At 29.1% G+C, this 19,578-nt stretch overlaps 1 protein-coding gene across 3 annotated transcripts in view; it reads left to right on the top strand.

Annotated features, from left to right (window-relative positions):
• The first annotated feature begins 2,158 nt into the window (after positions 1-2,158).
• Positions 2,159-19,578, top strand: part of LOC129952548 (mucin-5AC) — a 304,021-nt gene continuing 286,601 nt past the window's right edge. For 2 of the 3 annotated variants that reach the window (XM_056065182.1, XM_056065181.1), the window contains exon 1: positions 2,159-2,946. In XM_056065182.1, coding sequence (XP_055921157.1) covers positions 2,889-2,946 — 58 coding nt within the window. In that variant the 5' untranslated portion in view covers positions 2,159-2,888. The remainder of the gene's footprint in view (positions 2,947-19,578) is intronic. The other variant, XM_056065183.1, reaches the window with a different exon arrangement.

The following is a 19,578-nucleotide window of genomic DNA, read 5'->3' as shown; positions in this document are numbered from 1 at the left end:
TACTATATTTGCATTTAACCACTAAAAATTACTTAATTACTCAAATTAAAGTTCAAATTAATACCGTTCTAAAATCTAGATTTAGAGATTTGTTTTTTTTTTTTTAAAAAGGTTATGCATATTTTTATAAATCTGGTATTTAATTATTGTAAATTTCGTAATTCAAATTGCAACTTATTTAAGGTGCCCTCATTGGATCTATATCTAAATCCGTATTATTAAAAAGCAGAATTCAATATACATAATTATGTTTTAATTCCTGATTGAAAGAAAAGACTAAAATCTTTATTCCAAATTATAATCTTTATAAATCACCCGACAGAAATTACTCATAGTACTTCTTTTAATTTTGGAAATTAAACTAACACAAATCCCAATTATCTCTATCTAGAACGCACGAAGTATCCAAAGTCATGCTCATGCCACAAAATTCATACCTATCTAATCTATACATAAGTACATATTCGTACTATTGCAATTGATTAAACAATCTTTTTCATTCAAACAAAATCAGGTCGACTGACGACGACAAGAGAGTCAGTGTGTAATTGTATGCACTGCAAGATAACTTAAATAAAAACAACTTCAAATTCAAATCTCACCAAAAACCTCACCCACAAGTCTTGAGAAAAATAAAAAAAAATACAAATAAGTACACAAAAATTGCATAACCCTTCTCTAGAAGAAACAACAATATAATAACTTATTCACAACTAAACACCCAAAGGCGTTGAATTATCCATCAATCTCTTTTTCTTGCTGGGTTATTTGTGGTGTTGTTGTTGTTGTTTTATCCATCCAAACATCCATGCACATAAATTGTATGTATTTCTATACAATAACCATTCAAATATTTTTTAAATCTTTTTCTTTTTTTCATCAAATATAAATAATTATTCGTCCTTGCAAACTGTATCACGACTTTTTAATCCAATTTCCGCCCTCTATCATATCTTTGGCTTTGCTGTGGTATGGTGGTCGTGTAGGAACTTCAAAACATACCAAAACAAAAACAAATTGTACAAACCCAAGTCTGTGAGTCGAAAAAAGTGAACGTTTTGTAATAATAGCCCACATAAAAGAATCGAGAGTTCCTTAATTTTATCGAATACAAAAACGAATCAACCAAACCAAAAACAAAAACGAGAAATAACAACACTACAAGAAGAAAAATATATAATTAACAAACTTGCATACACAAAAGTTTATAATTTCGATTAAAAAACAAAACACAAAATATGTAACAAAGTTTCCCAATCTTAACACTCCAAACGGCCACAAAGAAGAAAAAATACAAGACTTAAAATAAAAACACGACTCGAGGTCCATGATTTTTGCATTCAACGTCAATCTCAATAAATGTGAACCACCACCAGCCAACATTGGCATCAGCAGTCCACAGCCCCCTCCCGCCTCAAGAAATAGCAGTAGCTGATGGAGCTGTGGTACCGGCTGTTTGCCTACATCAAACATTATCAGCAAACATCCATAAAATTCACATTCTCCCTTCCCCCCGTTCATCGTCTCTGACTAACTGCTCTCTTTGTTCGAGGTGAGGCCAATGAAAATGAAAAAAATGAAAGAAAAACTCTTGGCCGAGTTCTTTAATGCGAAAATATCAAACCACAAATAGACAAAAGCGAAAAGCCACAAAAGACACACAAGAGCAAACCAAAAGACGTATAGATACCAAGTACCATTATAATATGATTCCAACCCAATGTACCGTTCAAAGCTTTGGCTACTGAGAGCATGCGCAACTTACTCCCAACAACTCAACAACCCAACAAAACCCCACCTGTTGCTCTACTTTGAAAGAGAATCCCACAAAAACGAACAAGCCAAGACCAACAAAACACTTACACTTTTTAACGTCCATGTGTCTAGTGATTCCCCTCGACTTGTGACGTCACGTAACGCCTTCTAGTCATCATCACTCACACTTTCATTCATGAAGACCTTTTGGCGCGATGGATCTAACTCTCTTAAGACCTCGATCAGAGCAAACAGCTCTGAAAGCTTCTCAATCTTAAGAGTAAATCGAAGGAAAAGCTTCCCAAATGGCCTTAACTCACGATTTGGCTTTTTGAATTTAAAAAAAAATGCACTGCATCAATATGTTACTCATGCTAACTCTTGTCGTGTTGCATTCATTTCCAATCTTGTAGCTGTTGTGGTTCTTTGCAAATGGTAAAGCCAAGACAAGACAAGGCAAACATACCTCTATCTATCTATATGGACAAAGTTGGTCTCTTGTTGTGACGGTTGTTAAACGGGAAAAAGAAACTTAAGTTCCACTTTGAACCACTTTGTGGCCAAAGCAAGTCGCAGTTTAAGAAAAGTGCTCGTCCGAACAGCACTTAAATCGGAGATTGGCGCGGTGTTATATGAATTTTTGTTTTAAAGTAAAATTTGATTTTCAATTAATTTTCAATTCAATTGTTTAAAAAATAAAAATTAATATTAAGAAAAAAAAAAATCAATTTCATTTAAAAAAAATAAAAGAAAACAAAAAGTTATCGTCGTTTCATCTCGATTTTTCTGCAGTTGTTGGATTATTTTTCTTTTCATTTACTGATTTTTGTTAAAATTTTGCTGCAAATAAAAAGAAAGCAATTAAACACAACACATCCATCGGAAATTCATTTTGAGTTCTTTAACAACGGAAAGGAAACAACAAAATTGTGTTAAATGAAGTGAAGCAGAAGGTTTTGAATTTCAAATCACCACAAATTACATAATTTTATTTTAATTAAAGAAGATTAAAAACCAAAACCTGTGAATAGAGTGACATAAAGTTTGAATTTTTTTTCGAGAACAAAATATACTTTTTTCTTCGTCTGAAATTTCGAAAAGATATTATATCTTTCGAAAAACAGGACTTCACGATGGGACATCTCCATGGAGTACTTTGGGTGTTTGGATTAATTTTAATTCTTAATTCAGGTGAGTTAAAAATAATATACACAAAACTTGAAGAAAAATAGAGACAAAATTTAGTTAGACGTTATTTTGTTAATCAAATCTCACGGTTAAACAAAAGAACTGAGCAGAAAACTTGAAATTTTTTAAAACAATTAATGCTTTTTTGTCAGGGTATACATCAGATACATGATCATATAAGGGGATATGCTTCTTTTGCATTGACGACGCACGTAGCGATGTTTTAATTAACTTGAATTCTAAATAAAAGAGCTGGTTTGAAAACTTGAATTTGTGAATAATATATTTTTATCTTGAAGGATTTAATACCATTTAAAGAAAAAGTATGATATTTGAGGAGATGGTTGGTTAGAAAGTTTAAGAAAAGATCTAAGAAAAAAAACAACAAATTATTTTTGGAAAAATTAGGTTTTGGAAAAAGAAAGAAACGAGAATTCTTAAGGAAGATGTAAGTTTTTTTTTTTTGGAAGTTTAAGTTTCGTTTCTTTGATGCCCACAAAATGTATTTCGGAATCTTATTTTTAAGTTCCGTACTTGAAATTTCTATATATTTATTTGGATTAAATGTAGCTTTTGTCTATTTAATATATAAAATAGTTTAATGAATATAATTTTTATAATTTAAATAAAATATAAATCTTTTAAGAAACATCGAGAATATAGAATATTATTTTTTCATACATCTTAATGTTATTTAAACAATCTTTTAAGAGAAATTAAAAAAATTTAAACAATAAATAAAATAAAATAAAATAAAATAAAATAAAACAAAATAAAATAATAAATAAATAATAATAAAATAAAGGAAATGAAAATAAGTGAAAATTTAGATAAAAAGAAAGGAAATTAAATGCAATCCAAAAAATGTACAAAAATAAGAATAATTAACGAAATTAACTAAATTCATGTAAAAAAATTAAATAATTAAATAAGATAAAAAAATAGAGTACATTAAAGTAAGGATAAATGCATTTGGAGTCGTACTTTAAACGAAAGATATTGTTAGTATACAAATATTCTTATTTGAGTGTTACAAGTCCTACATTAATAAATACAAATGGTTTTTATTTATTTTTGTTTTAAATAATTTTGTTTAAGCTAAAAACCATCTAAACAACTTTTTTACTTAGATTACAAAATTTTATTGGAAACTCGAAACTAATAAAAAAATTATGGTTTTTCACGTTAATATTATTAACATATTAACATAGCCAAAAAGTGTAGTTAAAATTTTCCATTATTTGCACTAAAAAATTTCTGGTTCTTTTGTTTCTGTATATTTGGTAAACATAACTTTTTTCTAACAGAATTCTAAAAACAATTTAATAATTGAAAAATCGTAGACATTCAAACTACATTATGTTATCTACCAAAGAAACATTTCTCCAAAGCCATCACATTATTAATCCATTTCACCAGAAATTATTTTTCTTAACCGAAATACAAAAACAAACTAATGGAAAATTTAGAAATCTCATTAAATCTCATTTTTGTTCTTATGTTAAACCTGATAGTTAATATACTAACTTGATTTATTTGAATTCCTTGGTTTTGTTATTTTTGATGTTATCTAAGAAATGAGTGCATTTAATTTTTTTTTTTTGAAAACCAGTTTATCGTGATTTTGTTTTTATTTCTGAGTAAGAACTTTATATTTATTTTGAAAATTAATGTTTGCTCGCTAATTTGTTATTCATTAAGGAAATATTAATGTACATAAAAACTTAAAAGAAAACAGACGCAAAAATGTTTTGAAACAAAATAAATATTCTTACAAGTTTAGGAATTAACAATTTAATATGCACATCTTTATGAATCTAAGTTCTAAATTTGAGCGAAAGCAACTTTGACAAAAAAGGATAATTCTGAAAAGTGTTGAATTTTATTTTGATAATTAATTTGCATAGCACCCTTTTTTTCTTAATCAAGGTAAAAGAGGAATAAATTAATGTCCTGATTCATAATTTAGAAATACGCTTTTCTGATATCCCTTTAAAAAGTTTGAGGTTAGAAAAAATGTATAATGGTTTCTTATTGAACCCTTCAGTTATGAAATGTATTGTGTTTAATGTAATACAGATCTTAAATTCTATATTTTCAAAGGTTATCAGGCTTGAAATAGAAAAGCCTTTTGACCTAAAACTTCACAATCAAATTTTAAAATTCTGATGTAAGCTACTTTATTTTATGGTGAATAATTTTTAAGTTTATCATCAGAATTCTCATAACTCAAATATAACCTACTTTAAATATTTTGAGCTCCAGCTATGGACAAGATAATATTAGGATGTGTCCACACCAAAGAAACATTTCAGGAAATATTATTTTAAAAATGTTCCTGAAATACTTCTTTTTTTCCATTTGTATATTTTTTGTTTTATCCCATCTTCTTCATAATTTTTATTTTTGGAAATCTGAGACAAGGAAACGACATTATTGATTTAATTTTTAAAAATTTCGTTTTTTTTATAAATTTTGATTATTTGGATATAATTCTAGTTGTATTTTACTTTTATAAATACATGGGAAACAAATTTAGTTTAATATTTGGAATTTCATACAGAGAAACATTTCAGAAATGCTTCGTGAGCATTCAGACTAAAAATAAATATTTCAGAATGTTTCTCTCTCTCTAAAATGTTTTTTTAAATGTTTCTGAAATGTTTCAATTTCATTTTTTAATATTTTTGAAATGTTTCAAAATTGTTGCTTTGGTCTGAACACACCTCAGCATTCGTTTAAAAAACAGATTAACAAATGTTTGATTCAAAAGACAAGTTTCTTGATCTTCGTATTACTCAATTTTTTTGTATCAAAAATATTTTGTCCTTTCGAAAATAATTTTGGTAACCTTCGAATTCTCCTTTTAAATCGTGACTTTAAAATTATTCGTAAAAATAAAATATTTTAATCAGAGGGAAACTGATAAAAGTGCACCATCCAATTTTCTTCAAAACGCTACTGTTTGGAAAAAGGTTTCAAACTAATTAGAAGGGTTCATTACAAGGTTTATTTCTGTTTCGAGTTAATTTCTGTTTCGATGCATTTTGAACAAATAAATTTGCCAATTTTTTTGAAAGTCCAGAACAAATTTTTTTGGAAATACTTTTGTCATTGTAATAAAATCATTAAAGGGACAGAGGTGGTTTTTTTTTGGGAATGGGTCTCAACCGAAAACTAAGGTCTAAGTTCAAGAACTTACAATGTAAATCCTGATTAAAAATAGAGGGAATCGTTTTTGTTTAGTGTTGTTTTTAATTTTGATACTGTTTTGACGAATCAAACATCTTATTAATATATTTGACTTTCAAACATCAACATCATTATTGGCCTGACGGATTGCGAGCCAAACGCCATTCAGTTAACCCAAGTCTACGGGTTTACATATAATGAACTACAAAGGGCTTTCCATGCTGGTTTCTCTTGGGTCATGCGAGCTAGGTATCCGGTCCACAGAATCCTACTTTTTGTCACGATATCTGCTTTCAGGTAAATTGCATACAGTTCAAGATTGTAGCGTCCTCGGAATCATCCTTCCTCACATATGGAGCCAACAATTCTCTGTAAAACTTTCTTCTCAAACGTGCGTAAAAGGTCGGATCCATATGTGAGTACTGGCAGGACTTTCTTCTTGTACCGCAACAGATTAGAAGTTATGGTAAAGTTTGTGGATTAAAAAGCTTTGACAGACTATAGTAGGCTCATATGGCTTTGAATAGAAGCCCACGTATTCCTTCTTCTATGTTGTTATAAGCTGCTCGCATTGTCCCAAGATATTTGGAAGGTTGCACTACTTCAAATTCATGCTCCTCTACGTCGATTGTTTGACAAATTGTTCCTCTCACAGTCGAAGCCACCATGCATGTACTTTGTATTTCCATCACTAATGTTGAGCCCTGATCAACAAACCGTTTACAGCTTGTTTGGTTCTCCCAATAATGTTGAATAAGGACAAACGAATATCCGGCTGAATTAGTTGACGATGGTCCCTCTTGCCAGGTTAAATAGGAGACAGTTTCAATCATTCCTGGTTAGCAATTCGTCTATTTTAACTAAGCTTGTTAAATTGGACATGGTCAACATACAAAGTTCTGTCAATTGACTATAGCAAGCACAACAAAAAGTTGTTTATTTTATAATAAATTTGGATTGATTCCATTTCGATGTTCCAAATACTTCTTTAAGCTTTATTTACCAAACAAAACTATTTTTATTTTACTATCGAAACCAGTTTTAATAAAACTAAAAATAACAAATTGTCTATTCATGGCATAGTCAAAGACTAATCCTATTTTCCAACCAATCATCACCACCAAATATACAATGACTTGTAAATATTCCTAATTTACAAGATATTAATATCATGTAATAAATTATAATTATATTCATAAACATTGTTTTCTTTGATAAATTTGATTTAAGAAAAAAAATATGTATAAAAATGAAAAATTGTTTACAAGAAATAAACTTGTATCTATCAGTTTTGAAGTATATTTACGAAATCTTCAGTTTATAAACGTTATCATATCGCATATTATTAACCAATAACACTTTTAAACCCTAAGTTACATAATGTTAACATCAACTAAAATTATTCAGGTACCTACCTAAATACATTTTTGTTATTTCTTATTTTGCAAATTCATGTCTCTTGCAAATTTATAAATTTTAACATTCAAAGTTTACATTTTGTTCAAATCTTCTTTTTTTTCCGCCTTGATTTTGTTGGTTATAAAACATTCCTACGTAAATTTAGATATACATATGTACGTTTATGTATTTTATTTGATTTGAATAAATTAATAGCCATGATGAGTAGATATGATACAACAGCAATCAATGTTATCTTCATTAGTCATCATTAGAGACGCTATTGGCCAAAAGGTGTCCATTTGACTTCCGATCGATTATAATATATATATTTTCTTTCAATGATGCATCTAACCACTTTGGTTATAGTATATTTTACTTAGTTTGTCAAGATATAAGTTTTATTTCCAAAAATAATGTAAGCCTTGTTTGGTTTTTATGTTTTGTTTTCTTATTTTTATTGTTTTAATTAATGAAAAAAATACATAAATAAATAAAATAAAAGAAAATAACTGGTTTAGCTTATTTTAATATTGAGTTTTATAAATTTTGATTTAGTCATTTGGATGTGTGGAAATTAATATTCCAAATGTCAATAAAACGGTGGCAGTGATGATTCAATTTGTTTTTAAATATAGTTATTATAAGTCACATTTAAATTTGATGTAAATGCTGCATAAATTTTATTATCTGCGAACATCTTCTTTACATTTCATTACAAAAAATTATAACACATAACTTGACGGAAAATCGATTTCCAATCAAAAGAGTTGATCTTGGTAGTTTAATTAATTCAAAAATTGTGTTTTTTTTGTCGATAAAATTTAAAAATAAAATCGACTTATATTTATAGAGTTCAATGGCTCAGTAAAAAATCTATTTCTTCTTTAAGATTATCTTTTTTTTCAAATTATATTAGTTGTAGGTTTAAAGTAGACTCTGCGTGGTAGTTAAATGATTTTATTACCATTTTTTATCTTTCCATCAAAACATTTATGTTTTGGATCTATCAAAACAACATTAATTTTAAAACATAGTAAGAAAATTGTAAACGAGTTATAATTTTATAATAGACATTCAATAAAATAAAAGATTCTGCTACTTTTGATAAGCTTTCAATTTATGCGGAAAAATTGATTTCTGTAGGTGCCATTTTATTGCGTTAGCAATTTGCTTACTTTGCTACTTACTTACTTTGAAGATTAGTTTTTATAGCTCAATTTCATAATTAAACGTTATTAACTTGTGTATAAAATATAATATGCAACACTTAGAAACTTTTAAGAGCTTTTGCTAAGTTTTAATACACTTAAATAATACTGTAAAAAAATTCCTGGTGATACTCTAAAATGTTAAAATAAAATATTTAATTTTTGAACTGCTATACAAAATGTTTGAGAAAATAAATTTGTAAAAAGTGTATTTTGTTGGTTGCAATGGTTTTTGGATGAAATTTGGCAAACCAACTTAAGACAATAATAGATAAAATATTAACAAAATTTTGAAAAAAATATTAAATATTTATTTAAAAAGTTGAAAATAATACGCTAGCAAACATAATTTTTTCACTCACTTTTTATTCGAAACATTGTGGGGCTAGATTGACAGACATAGCATGCATATTTTCTAACATTTAGACCATCCAGTTTGCTTGACATTATTCAATTTGTTGGTGAAACATTAAGCCTCAAATCATTTTTTTTGGGAGCTTTAATAATTATTAATTTAAAAACTGATTTTTAATACTTTTATTTAAAAAACATCATTCCTTAAACATTAAAGCAAAAAGCCAGTTTTTTGAGAATGTTTTGGAAATACTTTTAAAGTAAACGTAAATTTATTGGTTTTTCAAAATTCTTCAAGCGATTTTCCAGAGTCAAGAAGGCAGTTCTTCTGTTATTTTATCTTTCATGAATCAATTCTTCGGTTTACGAGGCTTTTATACGTGACAATATTTTAAACCTTAATGAATGTTTCAATCCTGGTCCTGATGGAATACTATCATTTTTGTTGAAAACATGTGTGTCTTATATTTTCTATCCATTGTTACTGGAATGGTCTAGGTTCCCAGCCATTTGGAAGCATTTTTTAATCTAACGACAGGTTATTAGAAAGTTTCTGAAAATTTAGTTTCGAATTATCGTCCTATTGCGAAATTTTTTGAATCCCTTAGGTGTGACGTAATTTCTCTTAATTGTTCTTCAACAATTAGAATTATTTATTACATTTCTATAGTTTTTGTGTTTGGATGCGATTATCTCTTACGGAGATAGCTACAAAGTTCAACATTCACCTTTTCTGGGTTCCGGGTAATAGAGACATTCCAGCAAATTGCAAAGCTGACGAACTTGCAAAAAGCAGAACAACTTTACCTCTGCTGGCTCACAATGCTAGCATAGGTATCCCTGTTTAGCGACAAAACTAATTTGGCCTAATCTTAGCGCCAGGCGCTCGAAACAATTAATCTCTCTGAGAAGATTGCAAATTAGCTACGTTATAGGTGTCCTGATTGGGAATTGCTTGATAGGAAGGCATGTTATTCGACTTGGAGCCCCTGCAAATGATTTTTGTAGGAGTTGCATGGACGAGGAGGAGGAGGAGACAATCTCTCATCTTCTATGCACATGCCCTGACTTATCACAAAAACGTAGAATCCATCTTGGAGACTACTACTTCAACGATACCAGCGATCTAAAAAATTCTGACATTATTTATCTCCTACGCTTCATTCGGAGCTCCAATTGTTTCGACGAGTTAAGCTGATCAACTGATCCATGTGGTATCACAACGGACCATACTTTGGTCTAAGTGTGTTGGACTACCCAACCAACAGGCACTTTAACCTAACCTGTGTTTGGATGCATTTTAAAAACACTTTCAAGTCAATTGTATCCTAAAAGACTTAAGCAAGGCATTTGACAAATAAAGTCATAAAATTATTTCTAATAAATTAAGTAAAATTGGAATTACCTTTTCTTTATGTTGATTTCACCTCTTCGTTATGTTAAGGTATGTTTCACCATACCTTAAAGATAACATACGTATTATAGTGTCGTGTTTAGGAATAACCCTTTATGACAATTTTAAGTTAATTCTGGTGTACCTCAAGGGAGTCACCTTGGTCCATTCCTGTTTAATGATTGCATTTTGTTTTAAATAATAAATAAATCTGTATCTCTAATCTCTGCAGATGATGTTTACATTTGATTTATAAGTTCCATAGAAGATTGTAAGGACCCAATAGTAGGTCTTAATCAATTTTGAGTAAATTTTGAGCAGCAACAATCATTTGATTTTAATTATTAACAAATGTAAAACAATCTGTTTTAATCTCAGAAATTATGACTCCATGTTGAATTTGTCACGTTTGAATAGTGATTCAAGTTTTTTTGACCTTAAGTAAGTATTTTAAGAACAGTCAAAACTATTCACATTTTAGTTTTGCTTACAGACTAAAAGGAACACAAACGAATAGAAATTAAGTAGGTATTGTTTACCGTTTATTATTTTAAAACTAAAAAATAAATAGGTATTAATATTAAAAGAATTACGCAGATGAACTAAAGACCCCTTCTTAAAACTAACTACCTTCTTCCGGTAAATTAAATGATCAAAGACGAACCGAGTAAATCATAAAGTATTAAAGAAACAATTAAATGTACAACAAAAAAAAATATTTGCATTATTTCTCGGATTCCCGGAAAGTAATTTTCCCATCGGAATGCGTTGTTTTACCGAGGTCAAAAGTAGCTCATGTCCTTCCTTAAGTCTCACTACAAAATTTCATTTGAATCTGTTCAGTAGTTTCGACGTAAAAGCGATCGGCGCATCTGGATTTTCCAATGGGATTGCGTCATTTTTACGGGGTAAAAAGTAGCCTATGTCCTTTCTCGGGTATTAAAATATCTCCATACCGAATTTCATGCAATAGTTTAGGCGTGATTGAGTAACAGACAGAGTTACTTTTGCATTTATAATATTAGTATAGATATAAAGTAAATAGTGTTAACTTAACGAATTAAATAAATACTAGATACAGTGAGTATTTATCGTGCTTATTTTGGCCACATTTTGTTGGAATAAAAAGCTAAACATTGGGACCAAAACATAGAATTAGTTATCACCGTTTTTTTCAACATATCAGCCATTGGTGATCTGATCATCAAAAACAACACCATTAGTAAGTCGAATGGTGTATATCTAACTCACATGTTTTGAAAATCGATTTTGTAAAATGCTGGCTCAACTTTGGTGCAAAATAATAAAAATCTCCTTTAGAAATTCCATATTGGTTTACTTTTCCTGATTTATCCTTATAAATGTTTGCATTTTGAGTAACATTTATTTTTTCGTATAAAAAGTAAATTAGTATCAATTAATTAGTCCACATTATTGAATTTCTTAAAAACTATTTGTAGTGTTGGACTACAAATGGTTTCGAGTTTTGGTATTATTAATTTTTAAATCTTTTTTTGATTCAATTCAATTGCTTAACAAAACAAAAATAATCAAAACAATAGCGATCAAATTACTCCTCAATTGCAAGACTCATTATGATGCAACAACATTCCTTTCCTTTTCATGGAAAGTGTGTGCCTTCTCTATAGTGGGTGGCCGATTCGATCATGTATTCCTTTCCATTCACCTTTGGCCTCCAATCTGATGCAGAAAACCTCGATGTGACTCACTTCAAACTGCAAGGCCAAATATCTCTTTCTATAGTGGGTTGGGAAATCCATTATATGATCGGTATCTTAATCCGATCATCCGTGGTCATGTCCTTCAATTTTTTGTTCAAATTAAGTAATAGTGACATAGTTTTATGAATCACAGTAATCAGGTCTGTCACCGCCAGAAAATGTTTTTGGTCTAAAATAGCATAAGACCTAGGAGCATGTAACTTTTGGGAGGTTCGATTCTTTTAAATTTAAACCATTCACTGAAATCTGGTACAAACAAAAACTGAAAAAAAGAAGTCTTTGTAATGTAAGGAAATCATTGTGTCCACTTTGATTAGATTTTTGTCACAAATCTATTTGAACATTTTATTTTAATTTTAAATGTTTGTATCTAAAAATTGTCTATGGGAAAACGCTTCTATCAATTCTATTAGCTTTATTTTTCAACTAATGCGTTTCAAGAATGTATCAATAAGTGCTCAAACCTGAAAAAATGTACTTTCTCCTCGAATATATTAAATAAAAGTTTTAAACTGTTTACAAATAATTAATAAAAGTGTTTTAATACATTTATTTTCTTTTTGAATGGTGTTTAAAATGTGACCTAATATTCATATGTCATAATATTTAGAAAAGTAATAATAAAATGAACAATTCAGAGTATCGTTACAATTGTTGTGATTATGGTGATTACTTTCTACAAAAATATAGTCATCAGTCATTTGGGTAAAAAACATTTCTTACAATAAAATAAATTAATTTTTTTTAATTTCGTCACTAAGAAAGTGCATGTTCTTCTTATGTTCACCTTGGGTGTTTATTTAAAAGTAATAAAATTAAAAAAAAAAATGATACATGTTGTTGTGCAATTGAAAGAAATAATTTCCCTTTCAACGCGCTTTCCTAATACTGAATCATCACGCCTCCTCCCGTACTTCCCATCAGTTTACTAATTAAGCTAAAGTAACTATAGTTAAAACAAAAGTACACTCACTTGTTTATTTTATTGTTAATTCAATGCACGCTTGTTTGGTTTATTTCTTGCTTATAAATATATTGAAAACATATAACGTAAATACAAACTGCCAAAGTGTGACACTTTTATTTTTTAATTAAACGTCACGTACCAATTGAACTACTTTCAAATATTTCTATAAGTTTTTTAGACCGTATAGCAAAGTATGTATGTCTATGTATAGTATGTTGAAGGTATGTTGAAATTTAAATACCAGAAAGAAATAATAAACAAAAATCAGTGTTAAGGTGAAGGAAAAGAAACAATAAAATAAAATATTTTAACTATTACGAAAGCGCTTTTGTATGCTTTGCTACCATTTTTCGACATCGAGAAAGTACTTCCTGAAATGTTGTTGTGTATATACTTTTTGTGCTAGATGTTGGTGTATTTCGCAATATTTAGTATTTTCGAACGTACGGTGTACGGTTTTTGATTTTATAAGTGATTTACCTTATTTGGTCAATGGAAAGAAAACGAAAATACATATTTCTTTATATGTTGTTTTTTTTTTAACTTTGATTATTTGTTTATTATTTTTTTGTGACTTGCCAAATTGTGACATAGATTTTCATTAATCGAAAGAAACCAATAATGAATAGTCATTTTTATTTTCTGGGGATTAAAGTCATTTTATTGAGGATTTTAATAAATTTTGAAGACATATCAATATTTTTATTTGTAAATTGAATAAGTTTTGCATCATCATATGCTATAGTTTTAAATTACTAACGAGCTTTCAATAATGTATAGAAATAATATATGGAAATAGGACATTAAGAGTATGCATGGATCTCAAAAAACTTTGAATCACATTTTAATATTTTATTAAAGAGTTGAAGTTTAATGCTTTCATTTTTAAGAGATCTAAAGTTTAATAACTTATTGACTGAAAAATACAAAGTGAATTTCTGTTGACGTGTTAATATTTGCAGTTTTTAAGTAAAATGCGTTTTGTTTCTTTTATCCCTAAAATCTTTTTTTTTTAAGTATTTAAAGTTAGACAAAACCCTATTTTCAAGTTTGCTTATCAGCTCTTTTGTTCTCATTCATATTTACTTTAAACTTTTTGAAGCGAAATTGATGGAATCTTATGAAGAGATATTTAATGCAATTTGAACTTTAGGGCACATCTTTATGTATTAGACTTAAAATCTGCTGCTTTTTTTCTTTTAAAATTTTATTTTAAATATTCCGTTTTTTGGACTAGATGTCAATTTTGAAGCTGTCTTATTTTTACATTTTACGCTTTGAAGTTGTTTAAATTCACTACAATAATTGTAAGCTTTTTGCATAATTTATTTTTCGAGGAAATACAAAATTCCATTTGTTAATTTGTTCACCGTCCCTATATTAAAGGAATCCAATTAAAGTTCTAAGACGAGGCAAAATACCAGGCTCTTAATTTAGACACAAAACTAAATTTGAAACGTACAAGATACAGCCAAAAAAGCTACTGCAGCTCTCTTTTCTTGCAAAAAAGCTATAGGTAATAAATGGGGTTTACAGCCCAGAATCACGCATTGGCTATACACATCGGTAATCGGACCGATTTTAACGTTCGGTGTGGCAGTATATAAAGTCCAACGTTCAGCCTGCCTATGTATAAGCGGATCGCTTTGCACGACCCCGTCTGCGGCACTGGATACCTTACTCTACCTTACACCTCTTGACATATTTAGTAAAAAAAATAGCTGCAAGCTCTGCTATTTGCTTCAAAGCTTCGTCGCAGTGGATTATCAACAACATTGGTCACTCCGTAATTCTTACTCATTTATAATCAATTCTAAAGTATACAGACTACACCATCCCCCAACTGTAATTCGACAGAAATTCCCAGATTTCCTTACTTTAAAGATCTTTTTCGAGGGTAGGGCATTCCTGGAAGACGAGTCAGTCCACTTTTAAACAAATGAATAATAAAGGGGGTTGTTGGAGGTGTGTACTCTGAACGACTGAAATAAAGTCTCTCATTCTTCCTTCCCAATAATTGTAGCGTGTTCCAGGCGGAACTTTTGGCGATAAAAGAAGTCTTGTCCTGGCTTAAAGAAAACGTGATATCAACGTCTGATATCAAATCCTTGGACTCTGTCTCTACAAACTCTATAACAGTCCATAACTTTCGATCGTCTCTAATGGAGATGGCTCACAAGTTTAATACTCATCTTTGCTGGGTTCTGATCTATAGAGAGACATTCCAGGAAACTGTAAGGTAAATGAACTCGCCAGGAACGGTACAGTGCAGCCCATCCTACCACGCTTGGCACATACTAGTTTACCAGTTGCTACTTGTAAACTGTTGCCAATGCAAGATGCAATGAAGAAGGTAAACACTAAGTGGAATAACATCACCACGTGTCAGGTCACAAAAACATCTTGCCTACACTAGATTTAAAGCGATCAAGGTGCCTGCTATCTCTTCGCAAATCGAGTATAAGTTTGGTAATCGGTATCATAACCGGGCACTGTTTAAAAGGAAATCAAACCACCAGGCTAGGCGTACTCTCAAATGACTTTTGCAGAAGCTGTATGGATAAAGAAGAGGACGAAACAATTGTTCAGCTTCTCGGTACATACCCTGCTGTAGCTCCATACCCCAATAATTACCTACGATCTTAACAATCTAATCAGCTTCTCATGTTTCGTAAGAAAATCAAACTGGTTTCATTGAGCTTAGAAAAAAGCCTCAAGATTCATGTGGTAACACAATTGGCCATTAAATTGGTCTTAGCTACAAACACACACGCAAATTTGGAAGAAAAATTTTGCTGACCTTGTTATTTCTTTGAAAATACTCCCTTTTTTATGTCAAAATAAAAACTTCTTTATAATTTAATATTTCTAAACATGTCACAAATAATTCTTCTTTTGATCCTAGTTTTAACCATGAAACTCTCATCAATCTGCTTTTAAATACAAAGTTCAGCCAGCTCCAAGAATAATACAAATTTGATTGTAAAACCTAATTTTCAAACCTTTCATAAACATTTTTATTTCATAAAATAGGCCTATATGCAACTTATTGTGTTAGATTTTAAAATCCCGTTCAAAAACATAATATAATTCAAATTTGCTATTCAAAAGAATTATTAATCAGTTTTACCTTCACTTATCATTTAATTACTTAATTTTTGTCAACTTGTCAATTTTTTTGTTATTTTGAAAGACTTCCATCAAACAATATAAAATAAAAATGATACACCCATTCATCATAACAAAACGAAACAAAACATAGCAACAACAATTTAAAAACTTTTGCGATTATAATTTGCATCTCAATCAATTCGTAATTAGACAAAATCTTTTAAGCCATCGACCCAACAACTGACCTTGGTGTTGGTGTAGTATAGTATCACTTAACAATGAAAACAACTTCTCAAAAACTTCAACAATTTTTGATTGGCATACAAACAAAAATACAATAATCATTGTACTGTGTGTCATCGAAATAAGAAAAAGAGCCGTATTACCACTTTCTTTATAAGACATCTTTTTTTGTTTTTCTTTCTTATGTTTTGGGTTTTGAAGAAAATCTTTAAGTTGTAAGTTAAATTGTTAAACTTAATTGTATACATTCATAAAGTTATACTTACCATCACTTAATATTATTTTTTCTTATACAAATTAATTAAAAAAGAAAAAAACATGTTCGACATATTTGGTAGTAAAGTAAGATCCATAAGTCTAACTCAACACACGGTAACAGATCCGCAAGCTACCGAGAATGTGAGTATCCCAAATAAGTTAAACCTGATTTGTCTTTTTGAATCATTTGGTTAAAAGACTTGAAGCTGAGTATAACTCACGCAGTCAACAAGGGTACGTTGTGGAGTCATAAAAGAATTTATGGTAAACTTATTGTTATACAGCTGAAAGTAATTTTCATCCCAAACTTTCAATTGTGTTTTGATAAGCATTTTGTCTTTTGACTTTCTACGGTGTTTATCTGTTTGACCAGATTACTTCTAAAGAGTCAGGAAATTTTAAGCTAAATGTTAGATAATATTAAAACTAACGATCTTAACATGGTGGATCTTAAAATTTACTACAGAAATAAAATTAGTAAACAGAAATTCTGAAACTTTTTAATATTCGGAAGTTGGCATTAAGAAATATGAATCAAAAATGTTATTCTCAAAAAATTAAATAAACTGAAATTCTTTTTAAAAGTATGAAAAATAAAACTTATGGAACTTTGAGTCAAAAAAATTACCATCGACTAAAAGAAGTTAATTTTCATTTTCAATTTGAAGTATGTGTGCATATGTACATTGTATATATGTAGTCTACATACTCAATAGAAGACTTTTTTGGAAAAATTCCTTTTAAAGAAAACAAACGAAGAGGGGATATAGTCTGAATTTTCAAATAAACACTGTACAAGAAATGTGAAGGTACACATGTGAGTTAACATCAGTAATAAATCTATTTTGACCATGATTTTATTGCAACAAAATATTTTTGTATGCTGCTTCTAAATTCAAAACATTCAATGCTAAATTCCACATACTCATACCATGAAATGCAAATAAAATATTTGGATTTAGAAATGTTTCGAATATGTTAAACACGCATGCATTTTCAAATGCCCTACTTTTTGCTTCAATTTAGGTAAACATTTCACGTAGAAGACGGATTCCCCGAAATAAGGTATAGTGTGAAAATTTCAATGCAATAAGTACAAACTTATTTACTACAAAAAAATGTAAATCAATATAACGCAATTTATAAAACACGTGCTTGGATTGTTTTAGAGTTGAAGTTTTGAAATGTTGTGATCTAAGACTGGAAAGTTTTTCTTTTGTGAAATTTAATGCATATTTATTAACATTTTCCTACGCTTTTTTTAAACTATTTTGATATTTTTAACAAAGAAATTATATTTTAATCATCAATGCCTTAAAACAATATTCTAAGAAGAAACGTTTATTTTGTTCTTTATATCTTTAAAATTATTCAAAAATGTCTGTGTAAAATAATCAAAGATGTTAAAAATCAATTCTGTGAAAATACTTTTTTATAATTCAAGATTTTCCATAAAATATAAGTCCTTATTTAGAAGAACAATAATCGATAATAGTTATGATTTAGATTCTTTGAATAGTTTTCGGGAATCAACGTTTACCTTTCATATTGCTGAATAGCTGCAAAATAATAACATAACCTTGTCTAATTATTTTATTTTTGAAACATTGAATTTAAATAAATTGTTATGGTAGTACGTTTTCTTTTTACATTCCAAAAATGAATTTAAAATTTTGCACCATCTACAGTTATTTTAAAACTGGCTGTAAAAACAATTAACAAAACAAAATTTCAAGTACCATACACGAAATAAAGCCTATACACTTGGATATCAAAGCAAGAAGAAATGTTGAAGTGTGATAAGATTTCACTACCAATAATTGTACGGTCACTTTTGTTATTTATCACACCCTGTAATCGCAGTGGCATCAATTCTACAGGATTTTTTTTGTTAAAGGCGGTTTAGGCTATAGTTCTGAAGCCATTGCTATATTCTTTCCACAAATATTCAATGGAATTGAATTCTGCTGACTCAGGTGATTTCTTGAGCTAGTTTTTGGCATAATAAAACAACGATAGATTGTTAAAAGTTAAGTGTTGCTTTTAAATTCAGTTTTTGTGCGGAACTTGGCGAATTTCTTTAGAAAAGCCATTTTTTTATTATGGTGCCAATAATGAATTTAGAGGTTGCAGTCACGGTATGAATTTTGATTAGGTTCTTTAGTAAAAATAGAACCATATCAGTTTCAAGAAGGCACAAGGTATAAGAAATTAAGATTTCAAGGAATTTCATACAATTTTTGAAAAATGTGCTTGCATGCTTACAAAAAACATTAGCCTTAGAAGCCTTAATTTATTAAGAATTTAAAGTCCCTAAATTACAATTTTTTTTTCTTGTCACTCTTGTAGTTTTTAAGTAAAGTTTTTTGAACTTCACAGATATTGTTTGCCTTTTTCCAGTAATTTTTTTGTCAGCATTTAGAGTATTTTATAATATTTATAATACATCCTCAGTTTAGGACAAGTTCAATACTTTCCAGGCATTTTCACTATAAAGAAGATTAAATATAAGGATACACATTAAATGACACACTTGGTTTCTTAGCTGAATTCAAAAATCTAAATTCTCCCAAGCATTTACTTCTTCAACGAAATTCAATGTTTTCATAAAATTTGTATCACTTTATTTTTTACAAAACTATGTTCAGTCTACTTTTGGAGATAGGTCGAGTCAGTTTTAAAATGTCAAACAAAAAAAGATTAAGTCACTTTTGATTTTAATTCACTACTAGTAGTAACTTATGAATTAAGAAATATTTAATTCCT

This window comes from Eupeodes corollae, chromosome 3, assembly GCF_945859685.1.
Source record: "Eupeodes corollae chromosome 3, idEupCoro1.1, whole genome shotgun sequence".
Classification (NCBI taxonomy): Eukaryota; Metazoa; Arthropoda; class Insecta; order Diptera; family Syrphidae; genus Eupeodes; species Eupeodes corollae.
This window is presented reverse-complemented; position numbering and strand designations above follow the sequence as displayed.